Raw genomic sequence first — 14,409 nt, forward strand, 5'->3', positions numbered from 1 at the left:
TTGTCTATTTGTATCACATTTTTCATCCTGGCATGGCCGAAATTACGTAATGTGGGTGATAATTTGGAATGCTATCAACGGAAACCTAAAATAAATTTTAAGTTTAAAATTTGTTTTAAGAAGTATTTCCAGTCTTTTCTGAACAAGTACTGATTCATACCTTTCATCTCGTACGTTTTCATTTGTGCGATATAAAATGAAACGCTTTTTTTGCCACTACTGTTTTCAATTTTGTCCTATTTGTGTCATTACTCTTGTTTCACGATTTTTAGTTACAATAAATTAACATGCTTTATTATAGGTATAATGTAAAATGTGAACCGCCAACCTTATTCATGTGGGGGAGATGTTTACTTAGTGTGTGTTATTATTTGTTTGGTTTGTTGGCTAATGACTGGATGTTAAATAAACTTCGCTATCTATCCAAGTTTTCTGATTCTTATTATATTACAGAGGTGTGGCCAAAACTGAATAGGCTATACAGAATACCGTATTTGCTCGTTTAATAGCCCGGGCGCTTATTTTTTTAAACAAACTCACTAACCAGGCCCTTATTCAAACCGGCGCTTATTCAAGCAGGGGCCCTTGTTATTTTTAAAGTAAAATTATACACAAAAATTACGGTACCGGTATCTTTGAAGACAAATATTTGACGACATTAATCCTTTTTCCATGTCAAACGCAAAGTATTCACGTCTTAAGAGTAATTCCCTCATATTACGCTTCTTATTTCCTATTGCTCTCTACCACTGAAAAATCAGCTTTCACACCGGGCGGGTATTCAAGCACCGCCCCGTATTTATTTTTATGTCCTGTTCACACGGGCGGCTATTCAAACGGGCGCTTAATCAAGACCGGGCGGTTAAACGAGCATATACGGTATGTTATGAAAAGTTTTTTTGAACATTGGAAATCGAATATATTCTAAATTGGAAACAACTTAATTTGGAAAATTACAATAATCAATGTCTTAGCTCCGATAACATTTTAATTAGCAAAAAATGGTATCAAGGCGCACAAAATATGAAGCCGGGCTAGGTAAACTATGGCCAAATACAAGAAAATGGGTTGGCGATTCCGGTAAGCCACTCGGAGCAATGTAGCCTACTGTGTGATTGGTTAGGCAATATTATTCATCCACGATTAATGCAAAATGAAAAATTAGCACGGTATGGCGAGCTTGGATGTATTAGCGTTTCATACCTAATAAGAAACGAATCAAGATCAAGCGAATATACAAAAAAAATCGACGCAAATAATTGGTATCTGTCAAATCCCATATGAAATACATTACGCGCTACGCAAAATTTGGAAGTCTAACGTCAAAACGAGAGAGGCTTCAAATGGTCCCGCGAAAACGAGAGAGAAGCACACTCTATATTTATATATCTCTGTGGCCGCGGCCCGGTGGTTGCCGACCACTGCTTTAAAATACGGACACGAAAAAGCACTGTCAGAGCAGTGTTCCCATAAAAAATTAAAATACAACGAAATTTTTTTGTGAAATATCGGTCACAATGGTCAATATACCATAAAATAGAAGTAATGATTTTTTAATAACCTGTAATTGAATACAAAAGGTTTAGTAGTGCAGAAAAAAATCTTTCTCGACAACAATGTCAAGGCTTTCAATTGACAACAATAAAAATTTAGCAAAACCATTTTTTATGCACACTTCATGTCCAATTACCAAAGAAACAGCGACGAGTTACATGTACAAAATACCTTATGGACCTAAGGTAAACGCCCATAGTCCATAACACTATTATGGTGGCCCATCGTTGTCACGCGTAAAATTGAAAAAAAAAATGAAAAAAAAATAAAAAAAAACACTGAAAATAAAAGCAAAATAAAAAAATAAAGGTGAAAAAACATGAAAAAAGAATTAAAAACAAAAATGCAAAAAAAAATGCAAAAAAAAAAATTAAAAATAAAAACGAAAATAAAATAAAAACGAAATAAAAAAATGCAAAAAAAAAAAAATTGAAAAAAAAAAAAAAACTCGAATAAAAAGAAAATAAAAAGGTTGACAACGATGGTCCGCCTCGTGGCCCAACGTTGTCACGCGTTTTTAATTTGAGAAATTTTGCTGCTGCTTGGGACCAACGTTGTCAGGAATAATCCTACGCGCACAAATGCGTTCCCTGGGTTTCTAACTCACTACTGATTTTCTTGAGCAATATCCAATAAATTAAATACGAAAATGTTTTATAAATTTTCATGCTACAAGTTCAACCAGAAGTAATATATTTATAATAATGTTAAAAGAATATAGAATTGAATACGAAAATTCGTTTTTACGTGTAGAAGGTAATTGAATTAGAGAATGCTGCTTAACTGCTCAGTTGTCCGGACACTCGTGCGATGCCGCTACCGTCTGACCAAAGGGGTTATAGTCGCTTTGCGTCTGACCGTAACGGTACCCATGCAATCACTCATGAAACGAATGGGAGATACGGATAGTCTTGTAGAATATAGTGAATCAAGGGATGGATCATTGGTCTGGATCGGTATGTTATGGCTGTACGGTATGGGGCAGGCGCAGAGAGTGTTTCAGTAGTCTATATTCTACGAGACTATCCGTATCTCCCATTCGTTTCATCGATACGGTCAGGCGCAAAGCGACTATAACATCTTTGGTCAGACGGTACCGGCATCGCACGTGTGTGCGGACAACCTAGCAGTTAAGCAGCATTCTCCAATTCAATTACCTTCTACACGTAAAAACAAATTTCCCGAATTTTCGTATCCAATTCTATATTCTCTTATCATTATTATAATTATATTACTTGTAGTTGAACTTGTAGCATGGAGAATTTATAAAAGATTTTCATTTTGAATATTGCTCAAGGAAATTCGAAGTGAGTTAGAACCCCATGGAACACCGTTTGTGCGCGTAGGATTTTTCCTGACAACGTTGGTCCCAAGCAGCAGCAAGTTTTCTCAAAATGAAAACGCGTGACAACGATGGGCCACGAGGCGGACCATCGTTGTCAACCTTTATATTTTCTTTTTATTCAAATTTTTTTTTTTTTTTTACTTTTTCCTTTTTGCTTTTTTTCATTTCGTTTTTATTTCAAATTTTTTTTCACATTTTTATTTTTGTTTTATTTTTTTATGTTTTTTCACCACTATTTTTTTTTATTTTACTTTTATTTTCAGTTTTTTATTTTATTTTAAATTTTTTTTTCAATTTTACGCGTGACAACGATGGGCCACCATACACTATTCTGCATTCGGGGTGTTTGAGAAATTCAATTCATTTTGATTAAGTGAACTCTTCTTTAAATCGCGTGTAAATAATCGAGCAAGAGGTCGAAGGGTCGGCTTTAGTTGAGGTAAGTCTGTCGTAACGCTCTCTCCTGTACTGACTTTCCTTCTGCTGTTTCATCGCCCGTTTGTCGACGTCGACAACTTTAAAACACAGACTTGCATTAAAAGCAAAGGTAAGATATTAATAATGAATTCTTAATCGTTTTGTCAGTAAATTCTATACGGTCCTAGGTAGACGGATTCAGTAATCTGGTTAAGAATTGGTACCGGTAGCGCTGTGGTATTACCTGTACCGGTACCGTACCGGTACAGGTATTCTGGTACCGTACCGGTAATCCGTGGAATATCGTATTGATTCTCCTATTGTTATCTGATATCGTACGGTATCTTTGGTCTGATCGCACCCTGAACTCATTTTTTGCCACAACAATTAATTTGTACCGTAGTCTGGTAGTCAAGCGGCGGTGTGGCTCATCGTGCTAAGCTTTGCGAATAAGTTCGCCACTGCGCGGGTTCGAATCTCACACGGGGATACCGGTAGTTATGTGTGAGAGGATTGCTGGTCTCCTCGCTGTCGTAGGGTGGTTCAGGTAACTGCTGGTCGGCCAGTCTGGATTTTATGGCCTTTTTGAACGAGAAATCGGGCGTGCAATCACAAATTCCCGCGTGCAAATAAGAATTGGCGTGCAATTATAGCTCACGGCGTGCAAAACAACTGCGCCCGCGTGAAACTGACTTCGATCTAAGATACCTCTCAATACATCCGCGTAAAATTACCGGAATAAAAATGGATAAAAAATATGTTGAATCATAGCAAAAATGGACGTTTGACCTTTGACCCCCAAACATTATTTCTACAGTTTGTTGCTAATTTTGAGAGTGGTTGTGCGACTTTGGTTACCGGTACTGTTCAGTACATCCGTGTAAAATTATTGTTTGAAAAATACGCTGAATCAAAGCCATAACTGGCCAGCGTCGGTTAGGAGGCGATCTTTCTCACGGGATTGGTAACTGCTGGTCGGCCAGTCTGGATTTCATGGCCTTTTTGAACGAGAAATCGGGCGTGCAATCAGAAATTCCCGCGTGCAAATAAGAATTGGCGTGCAATTATAGCTCACGGCGTGCAAAACAACTGCGCCCGCGTGAAACTGACTTCGATCTAAGATACCTCTCAATACATCCGCGTAAAATTACCGGAATAAAAATGGATAAAAAATATGTTGAATCATAGCAAAAATGGACGTTTGACCTTTGACCCCCAAACATTATTTCTACAGTTTGTTGCTAATTTTGAGAGTGGTTGTGCGACTTTGGTTACCGGTACTGTTCAGTACATCCGTGTAAAATTATTGTTTGAAAAATACGCTGAATCAAAGCCATAACTGGCCAGCGTCGGTGAGGAGGCGATCTTTCGAGGTGAGGAGGCGGGATTCCTGTCATTCAACACGATATGGTGTTTTTTGCTTCGCATTTTTCGATCAGGCCAAACTTGCAATCTAGTATTAGTCGACAATTGTGAAGTTATAATTTTTTGGCATCTTTATATTACTAGATAATTGATTTACAAACTATTTAAACCGATTTACATTAATGAGCAATTGCAAATTTTCGGTGTGCAAAAATAATTCGCTCGCGTGCATTTTTGTGGAGCGCTAGCGCCCTCGGGCGTGCATCTGCCATGGAATCCAGTCTGGCTGGTCGGTTATGTTATGGCTTCCTTCACCATCAAGTCCATGCTTCCGAAAAGAAATAGCTAACTAATCCCATACCTATACCCGACATGGAATGGTAACCGGACGAGAGGCCATGGTTCGCCAATGGTTAAGCCGTCTTATCCACTTTCGTCTCCCCCAGGATAAATATGTAAATACTTTCCTATCTATAATCTTGTAAAATTTCTGCACTAAAAGTCTTTCCAAAGTTCTTCAGTGTTACATACAGCAAGCTGCTTGCTTAGGCATGTTCATATTGACTTTTAAATATTTCATGTTAGTCTGTATGAGATAACAAGATTAATAAAATCACTACTTTTTCCAATCTTTTGTAACTTTTCAGTTGTTACTAATTTTACTTTAACTGGTCTCACTTTTTGGGTAGGTCAATGTGACTTATTCAACAATTGTTTATTAATAACATATTATTTTCAACATGTTTTGCAGAATCGAAATGGGTGGCGATGCAGAACCTCCGTTTGAACTGAAGGGATTTCAGAAGTATTTTAACTCATATACTCAGAAGGGGAGAGCAAATGTAAGATTTTACTTGCATGCTGATATTAATGTGTTCTTGTTAAAAAATTATGTATCAGAATGTTTATGAATTTTTGGGTGTGAAATATGTTATTGATAAAACTTTGGCAGTCTATCAATTTGTTTATTTTAAATTATATGTGCCTCGGCCTCGCATTGTGTTTATTCCGATTGAATGGCTACGCCATTCCTAACCCCTTCTGCTGCACAATGTAGAGCTCAATAAGTGCTACCAATCAATCGAATCGTTTCTCATTTTGTATCAAAAAGATATCAGTGTGTCAATCTTGTACAAAGTACCAAAAACACCTAGAAGAGAAGTATACACTCCAAACCAAGGCTGCAGGGTCGCAAAAACTTTAGTTTGATGTAGAGCTGACATGGGCAAACTATGGCTTGCGGACCAAATGCGGCCCGCATGACGCTGTCACAACCAAATTAAAACCAACTCTTGATGTTTTAGCAAAAAAATATCTCAAGGAATTTGTTTAGATTTCGATTACATTCAATTATGGAATGGGGTTTATTGTTTTCCACTTTTGCTCATGAAACACTGTAGATATTGTTCAAAAAAAGTTACTTTTTATGTTACACTTACAGTGCCCTCCAATCTAGGTAACAAAATTAATAGCCCATGGTCCAAAAACCTTGCCCACTCCAGATTTAGAGTCATTTAAAAAATGACTCAGCAAAATGACTCAGTTTTGTGTAGAGCAATACCTGATGTAATAGATGACATTTATTAGTTTTTTGTTGCATTGTAATTATGTATTTTTATTTTTTAAGGTGGTGGTCTTTTCATTAGCTCTTGCAGCAGTTGGAATATTCGCGGCCACAAGACCGAAAAAGGCTTCATGATTGCATCTAGACACGTTTTTTGTTGTACCTGATTTAAATTAAATGCTTTATTAAATACAATCTGTGTACAATGTCAGATCAACCTTACTCAGGTTTGGGACGATATGATATTTTGTGATGGTCGTTTTGGTTGAAGTGGTAACAGGATATCACTTCAGCTGCCTTGTGTTCTGAAACCAGTAGTCGCAGCTAATAGGGAGCACCTGGAAAGATTCTTTCAGCTCAAGCAGAGTTGTGGCACGCCGTGGTCATTCCGGTAATGGTTGTATTACTTGATGCAGTGGTGTTGAGTTTCTTTCTTTAGAATCTAGAATTCAGGTCAATCAATCCAATTTTGGTCGCCTCGCCATGAGACGAACGCGGCAATGTAAACGCACTCTGGTCCAGATCAAAGCATTGAATAAAATAGTAAAAGGCAACGATTTTATTTTTTACTAACTAGAGTTCAATAAATGTATCTGTCGTCATATGGTGCAATGTTATTTCAATGAAGATGCACGTTTTAAATCCGTAACAAATATACAGAGAGAAATAACACATTGCCGAAAATGTAATTCGACATAGGGAAAAATTTGCACATAGTGTGTAAGCTAGTAGCTTTCTAGCAGAAGTGCAAAAAAGAAGTAAAAGCTTCGAATTGCGCGCGAATAGCAAGAGGGCGCCAACCCTCGGTGTACACCAGGGGTGGCCATCGCGTCTGGTGTCGAGTGAATTTTACCAAATTCCCCCCGAAAATTGCATTGAACCAGTTTTGTGTTTTAAAACAGAAAGAATACAGTACTGTACAGGCAATACAATATACGCATACAGTATTTGAGTCTGGGCGAGTCCGATAAAGCATATTATAACGTCAAATGCAAGTTTTTTTCTAATTCTAAGCAAGCAAAGAATCGCACTTCGAGGAAATTGTAAATTAGATACTGAAGTTTGAGCAGTCATGTAACATTCATGGTTTTTGAAGAATTTCCGATACGTACGACTAAAAATTAGGCACGCCTTATATCTGTATGGTATGATTCGAATAAATCTCAAATAAATGATGAAACATTTACTCCGAGTACAATTGAAAATCAAATCAACAACCTAAATAGAACATAAAAAATACAAATTTTATGTCGATTTTATTATGAATGCTGAATTTGCATATTCAGTACTCATTCGTTTTTGTGTAGTAACGTTATTACCTGAAGATTTTAGTCGATCGTGATCGAAAGCAGGTTGGTGTACACGAACCAGAAAAATTATTGGAAATATTTTTCAGACATGCTAGATGTGGCTCCATTATCTTTGTATCCGTAAGCTGCGAACTCTTTGCAAACCCATGCGCGAATACTTTGGATTTGGTCCATCTTGAATCAGGTGAAAAACAGCATGTAACGGTGAAAAAAGGGTAAGGACAAGTGTCGAAAACAATTTGTTTGACATAAAAACTTGCTCTCTTCATGTCGAGGCCGTTTCTGGTTCTCTTCTCTTATCAACGTTTAATTCTCATTCCTTATTGAAGAAGCCGAAAATGAATTTATTCGTGGATAGTTTCACGCGGTGTAATTGCCATCGACGCGAAACTGCGATTGTCCTTTCGTGCAAATTTCCATGAGTACAAATGTCCATGGGTTCAAAACTGCAAATATACGTTGGTTCAAACGTGTAGTACGACCTACAGCAACGCTGTAAAGAACTACTATGGCCAATAAATCAATAAATTCACCGAGATTCATATGCCCCACCTCGCTACCCATAAATGGTAGCATAAATTTACGAAATGCAATCAAGCCACCCAAAGGAAGCTTAGGTGATGGCAGCTGTGAAAAAAAATAGAGACCTCTCTCCAGTGAGATGCTTATGATGCTTCGCGGACGACTTGTTGGCCACCCCTGCTCTATAATAATTGCGGGTCAATGATATGCGAAGGAGTTTCATTCTGTAGAAGGATATGACAGAAACATTCGTTAAAAAACCATGACCAAACGTGCGTATATTTGATTATTTCCTTATTGTTTTTCTTCGCACGGAAATATGGGTAACCTCAAATGAGTTTCTAAAAACGAATCCAGATATGTCCAAGTGTATTAATTTTTACATCATAATAATCGTTCGAGAGTCTCAGTGAAATTAAAATAAAGTATATTATACGTCAAGGTGACAGCACATTTGAACCCACGTACATTTGAACCCATACCTTTGCACCCGTATATCCGCGGTTCAATCTATATACGGGTGCTAACATCCATGGGTTAGGGTTAGCATGGGTTCAAATATCCGTAGGTGCAATAGTATGCAGGTTCAATTGTCGTGGGTTCAAATGTAATGGCACGATTCAACACATTCTAGTTTGAACTTTGATTCATCAAAGATGTAATAGAATTTAGCAACGGATTTCAAAGACATTCTAATCCGAGCAACCCATAGACCCACAAGGATATATTTATTGGGTGATATTGAAAAACGAGTGCTCGAGACGCACTGAATCGGTGACGGCTCGGACACATTCCCGATTTTAGTGATGCCTCAACAATCAGCGAAATTTGTAAGTTTCTTTCTCTGCTAGCCCTAATCAACAAATTCTGTGTAAAAGATATAATTAATATTGCTCGTACAACAACTTTCTGATTATTGCGTGTATGTAGTTGTCAATTTATTTGTCTATAACGAAGTCGAATTTTCATTATATATATATATGTGTTATTTGAATGTATATCGAGATGAACTTGATAGTGATAATGAAACAAACGATTTAAGGAATAATATTAAACTAAATGATGAGCGCCCAATACATTTCCATAACAAGAAAAATAAATATATATCTTGAACCGTATTGATAAAATTTGGTATAGCTATTGGAAGCACATTTTAGAAAATGTTTGCAAATATCCATCATCTAGACATTTTTATAGAAGTATTTCACGACCTGATCCCCCACGAGTGACGAGGGAGACTTTATTTCGCTATTGTCTTCATTTTCTAAGCTCAAGGTTGGCTGTTTTACCTGTGTACGCTAACGCTACTGCTACTCTTGCTATTTAAAGTGTCGAGTTGCTGTTTCCAATAAATATTCAATCCGGAATCTTGGGTCTTCTGATGTAACAACCACAGTAAAACCTAACTGTGACATTATGAGCGAATTGACATTACGAATTAGGTCAATTACGGCAACTTTCAAGGTTTAGACTTTATTAGACGATGAAAGGAATACCTGCTTGAAAGAAAACGGCGGTTGTTGCATCGTGCTAAACGTTGGGTATACCCCTATGTGTGTCATCCACCCTTCGATTATCCTGCGCATGTTCGTAATTTTGAATCCCATGGACCATAACCAGTAATGAGCTAAAAAAAAAATCGTCCACGGAAGCTTACAAACATTTTGTCTAGCCTAAGATAAAAACCAAGAGCTATACATCTGGAATATGTCTATGTAAAATGACAACTACATTCAAAGCAATTCATTAGAAGCCTTACTCAAAATTAAAGTGCAATGTTTCTATTACTATTCACAATAAGCATGAGAGATGTTATATTGGTGAGGTATAAGGAGAAATTTCCTGAGCTGAAAGGTCGGGGAAACATCGATTACACGTCAAGGCTGTACTAATTATTTTTCAGTGGCGATTTAAAAATAATACGACGTTACAAAACTTACAGTTAACTGGGAAGCTAAACTTTCCTTTAACATAATTTATATCAACAACAGGAACGCAAATGCAATAAAATATTTAACAACAGGAACGGCGCTCCGGTGCGTTCCGTCTACAAATCACCTGTGAGTGTGAACCTATGGCAATAGTGTAAACATTGTGAATAGTGTATTGTTATTGTTGGGAGATCTTGACGTTGTTGCGAAGGAAAATTGTATTACTGGGCAACTAAAGACCAGTCGATTCCAAATATTCAGTTCTTGAAGATGGAATCAGACACTAAATTGTCATTTCTTCAAATACTTTTTCATCTTTTTACTAATTTCTTTCTATTTTATGGATATTGCGCATTACGTCGGATTAGTGCACTATCGAAAAGCCGGAGTTCCTCGTTGCGCTGGAGTACCGGGTATATAAATTGCTAAGGCGGCGATACTTGATTTGCAATATAGATTTCAATGCAAGTCGCTTAGACTACCGATAGTGTGTTTAGTCTTTAGAATTTCGTGTCCATATATTTCAGCATTCTTGCTGCGTCTTCCTGAGAATATCTTGAAAACTATATTATATTTGTAAATTTGGAAGGTTTTACTGATATTAGGCATATATATCACAAATAATATCACAAATAATGATTCAAAACTGATTCAAAATTTCATACTAAATAAATTCTAAAACTACATACACATAAAGAAATCAATAACAATATACTCTGATTTATGCTTGAACAAATATATATATTAAAATAGGCAATTCTAAGATTTCAATGAGTTATATATACTATATATTAGGCTACGTTTATTTTCACACTTGGGCATGGTAAACATAAACATTATGCCAGTGCCTGGTTTGCAATTAACTCCTACGTTTATGTGGTTTCTTGTATAAATTCTTGTTTAGGGCGATGATTGAAACCAAATCATGAAAATATCATAGTTGTGTATAGTATAATTAGATTTGTAATAATGTTCTATGGTCTTATTTTTAGTTTACTTATTGCAAAAAATATATATTGAGACAATATTTTGATAGATGTAATATTTATAGTAATACGAAAATGTCGCAATCATGAACGTATGGAAAAATTAAAACTGAAATCACAACAGAAAAGTACATTTACATATGTAAAACAAATTATAAATTTAGCTAACCCTTCACTATTATGTTGGTTGGTATTTATTTCTTATTCCAACAATGCTTTTAGTATCAAATCTTTGCACTCACAGGATGTTGACACAAGGTTGTCGCCGTGAATTTTTTTCAGAAATTCCCTATCCAGCGAGCTGAGTTGCACAAGATTGAACAACGTTGGGAGAACAGTTGTTCTTTCAGCTGCGTTCGCTCTAACCCATTCCAAAGCTGCCGTGGCTTTCATTTCTTCTGTTGCATTCACATCGTGGGACGAAAAAAGATACACAATATCCTCCTGGTCCAGGTTCATGAACGCTTTATGGCGATAAATAACGCCAAAATTTGCTATCATATATTGCCGTAAATGTTGGACAATGTTAGTCGGTCCGAGATTAGCATGTTTCCGTGTGACTTCGAGCAAGTGCGGCCAATTTATCAAATCAATATTCGACAATTCCGTAACTGAAAGTAAACAGCTGACAATCATTTCATAGCATATTTGAGATTCCCGAACAAGGTTTTCATTTTCAGCCTCGTAAAGAAGTTTGAAAGGAAGAGTGTGTGGGTTCAAAGTTGAGATCATTTCTGGAAGAAACCTTTTCCTTTCAATCACACTGCTTTTTATCCATTGCATTATGGATGTCCATTTCAGCTCTGATTTGCCACTTATTACCGGAGAAGTGATTAAACCCATGAACTCATCCTTTTTCAGTTCCTCTTTATTTATTTTTTCAAAATTGGTCACCATGAAGTCTTTCAAAAAATCCATAGTGTCAGCCGAACAAAGTTGATTGTATTTTTTAGCAAGTTGGAACAAACTAAACCAATTTTCAACATCAATGTCGCTGTATGATAGTGCTGAAAACAAAGACTTAGTCACCTCATCCACACATTCCTGTATATGAGATTGACTTACCAAGGGCTCTTTATTCACATAGTTGTAAAGAAACGTGAAGGAATAATTTTTCAATTTGAGCACTTGTAGCAGTTCAGATAAACTCGCTTGTCGATTTTCGATGTCTGCTTTCAACCATTTCATTGCCGAATTCCAAATTAATCCTTCCGGCCATTTCTCCAATTCCGGTGATTGCAAAATCACCACAATATCTTCTTTTTCTAGACCACAGAAAGATTGTTTTGCTCTGACGTGTTCGAAGTTGTCCTCCATAAATTTATATACTTTCTGGATGACAACATTTGCCCGATCAGTATCATGTATTTTTGCTGTTTGAAGCAACGAAAAGCAATTTTCAATATTGATATCATCTGCAGTCAAGGCATAAAGATATGCCGAAACTACCATCCCTCCGGTAGTTCTCGATTCTCCCACCAAGATATCGTTTTGGACAACCGTATAGAGATAAGGAAAAGACCAAGTATGAATGTTTAGCTCTTCGAGAAAATCCGGTAGATGGTCAGCTCGCGACTCTTTATCACATGTAATCCATTTTCTTACTGCTTGCCATTGAATTTCGTCACTATATTGACTAACCCACGGTGATCCAAAAAGACGTTTCATGTCATCATGCTGTATTTTAACAAAGCTATCACTGGTACTGACTTCGTTGAAATTGGCTGCCGCAAATCCGATTACTTGATCCAAGATTCCTTCTGGTACATTGCCATTATATTGCTTCACTCTTTCGAGAATATAGAACCAGTTAGACAAATTTAAATCTGTGACTTTCATAATTGAAAACAGGGATGCCAATACGAACTTCGTACATTGTTGTGATCGCTTCACTAATGTATCTTCCAGAATTACGTTGAGAAAAAACATAAAACCGAATTTTTTCAGCTTCAAGCTTTTTAGCATTTTACGGAAAAGAGGTTTCCTTTCTTTGATAGAACTCTTCACCCAGGTTGTTGCAGATTTCCACTTAATTTCATCAGAGTCACATTGAATGTAGGAACACTCCAAAATGTAACACACGTCATTGTAATTAATACGTTTGAAATCCCGACATTTACAAACTTCATTAAAATTTGCCGCCATGAAATCCCGGACCTCGTTTAGTTTTTCAATTGAGCAAAGATCTTCGTATTTGTGTCCAAGTTCCAGAATTTCAAAGCAATTAGACATTGTGATGTATGAGTTATTTAACTCACAGAAGCAAGCCTCAATAACAATTCTTGCACCTTCTAGAGATTCTTGCACGAGATTTTCTTTCCACATTACCGTAAATAGGAAATCAAATCCGTCTTTCATGACAGAAATCACAATTTTCAACATCGACGCCAAATGCGTTTTCTTATTTTGAACATCTCCATTGATCCATGATATTGCCGCATACCATCTTTTTTCGTAGCCTCCAATATTTTGCATGTAATTGGCGACGTCCTCTATCCCAAGGTTTTGGAAGCCAACAGTATGAATAACGACATCACAATTTTCTACTGAAAATTTTTCCGCCATGCTGAACGTGGATGGAAGACTGAGATCTTTTACGATAGCCTTGATTTGTAAACAATTGCCAATTGATAGGTTGTTCCCCAAGAATTCCACACAGTTTGCAATTAATCCTCTGAGTTTCAGAATATGCGCCGCAAGAAGTGTTTCTTTCACATTACACATTGTAATATAGGCTTCCCCGGTGTACATATATTCTAAGCATTTTCTTACAGAATCCACATTCAATCCTTCATTTTCATACCAACCTTTTTTGACCTGTTCAGGATTATCCGTAAACAATTCGACAAAATAATCTGAACATGCCGCCAATACTGCTCGGTGGGCAGGGAAAGATTCATCGCCAATCTCGATAGTGAAATCGCAAATGAACATCTTTGTTTTCATTTCTCTTAAAATAGACAGCATAGAATATGAATGTTCAAATTTGGTTGGTGCGTGAAGAGACATGTTTATACAAATTTATTCAGATCTGCAAAATGTACAATTATATATATATTTTATTTAAATTGTCAGTGGTAACAGCCAATATACCCATTATAGCTAATACGTTGCAAGGTGGTTGTTTTCAATTTCTCCTGTTGGCAGTTGGAGGTGAGGGGATAATTAGAACTTCGTCATGATATTTTTATGCCAAAACAATAACAAGTCACGCCTCCGGATCATTTTATTTTTATTTTGGCTGATAATCCTTGGATATTTTTTACAATTGTATTTGGTATGTTACTCAGATTAAAATCACCTATAGAAAAATTGCACTCTTACGTTTATTTTTTGCTTCACCTGCTACTAGTTGGTGCATTTAATTCTACGCTATCTATCTAGACTAGAATGTAGGTCAAAGCAATTCAACAAC

General features: G+C 36.6%; 1 protein-coding gene and 1 long non-coding RNA gene across 2 annotated transcripts; one reads left to right on the plus strand and one right to left on the minus strand.

Moving 5' to 3' along the window:
* The first annotated feature begins 3,288 nt into the window (after positions 1–3,288).
* On the plus strand, positions 3,289–6,440 carry LOC120335958 (uncharacterized). Its single transcript, XR_005568744.2, has 3 exons — positions 3,289–3,446; positions 5,433–5,523; positions 6,309–6,440. It is a non-coding gene; the product is annotated as an uncharacterized LOC120335958 (long non-coding RNA).
* Positions 6,441–10,546: 4,106 nt separating this feature from the next.
* LOC144419923 (uncharacterized) lies at positions 10,547–14,021 on the minus strand. Its single transcript, XM_078110153.1, has one exon. It carries the CDS (start codon positions 14,001–14,003, stop codon positions 11,196–11,198), a length of 2,808 nt encoding a protein of 935 aa, XP_077966279.1. The 5' UTR covers positions 14,004–14,021; the 3' UTR covers positions 10,547–11,195.
* Between the last annotated feature and the right edge of the window lie 388 nt (positions 14,022–14,409).

This window comes from Styela clava, chromosome 2, assembly GCF_964204865.1.
Source record: "Styela clava chromosome 2, kaStyClav1.hap1.2, whole genome shotgun sequence".
NCBI lineage: Eukaryota > Metazoa > Chordata > Ascidiacea > Stolidobranchia > Styelidae > Styela > Styela clava.

Bases quoted from the DNA above. Each gene is read 5' to 3' on its own strand.
- LOC144419923 (XM_078110153.1), bottom strand. From the start codon at position 14,003: ATGTCTCTTCACGCACCAACCAAATTTGAACATTCATATTCTATGCTG.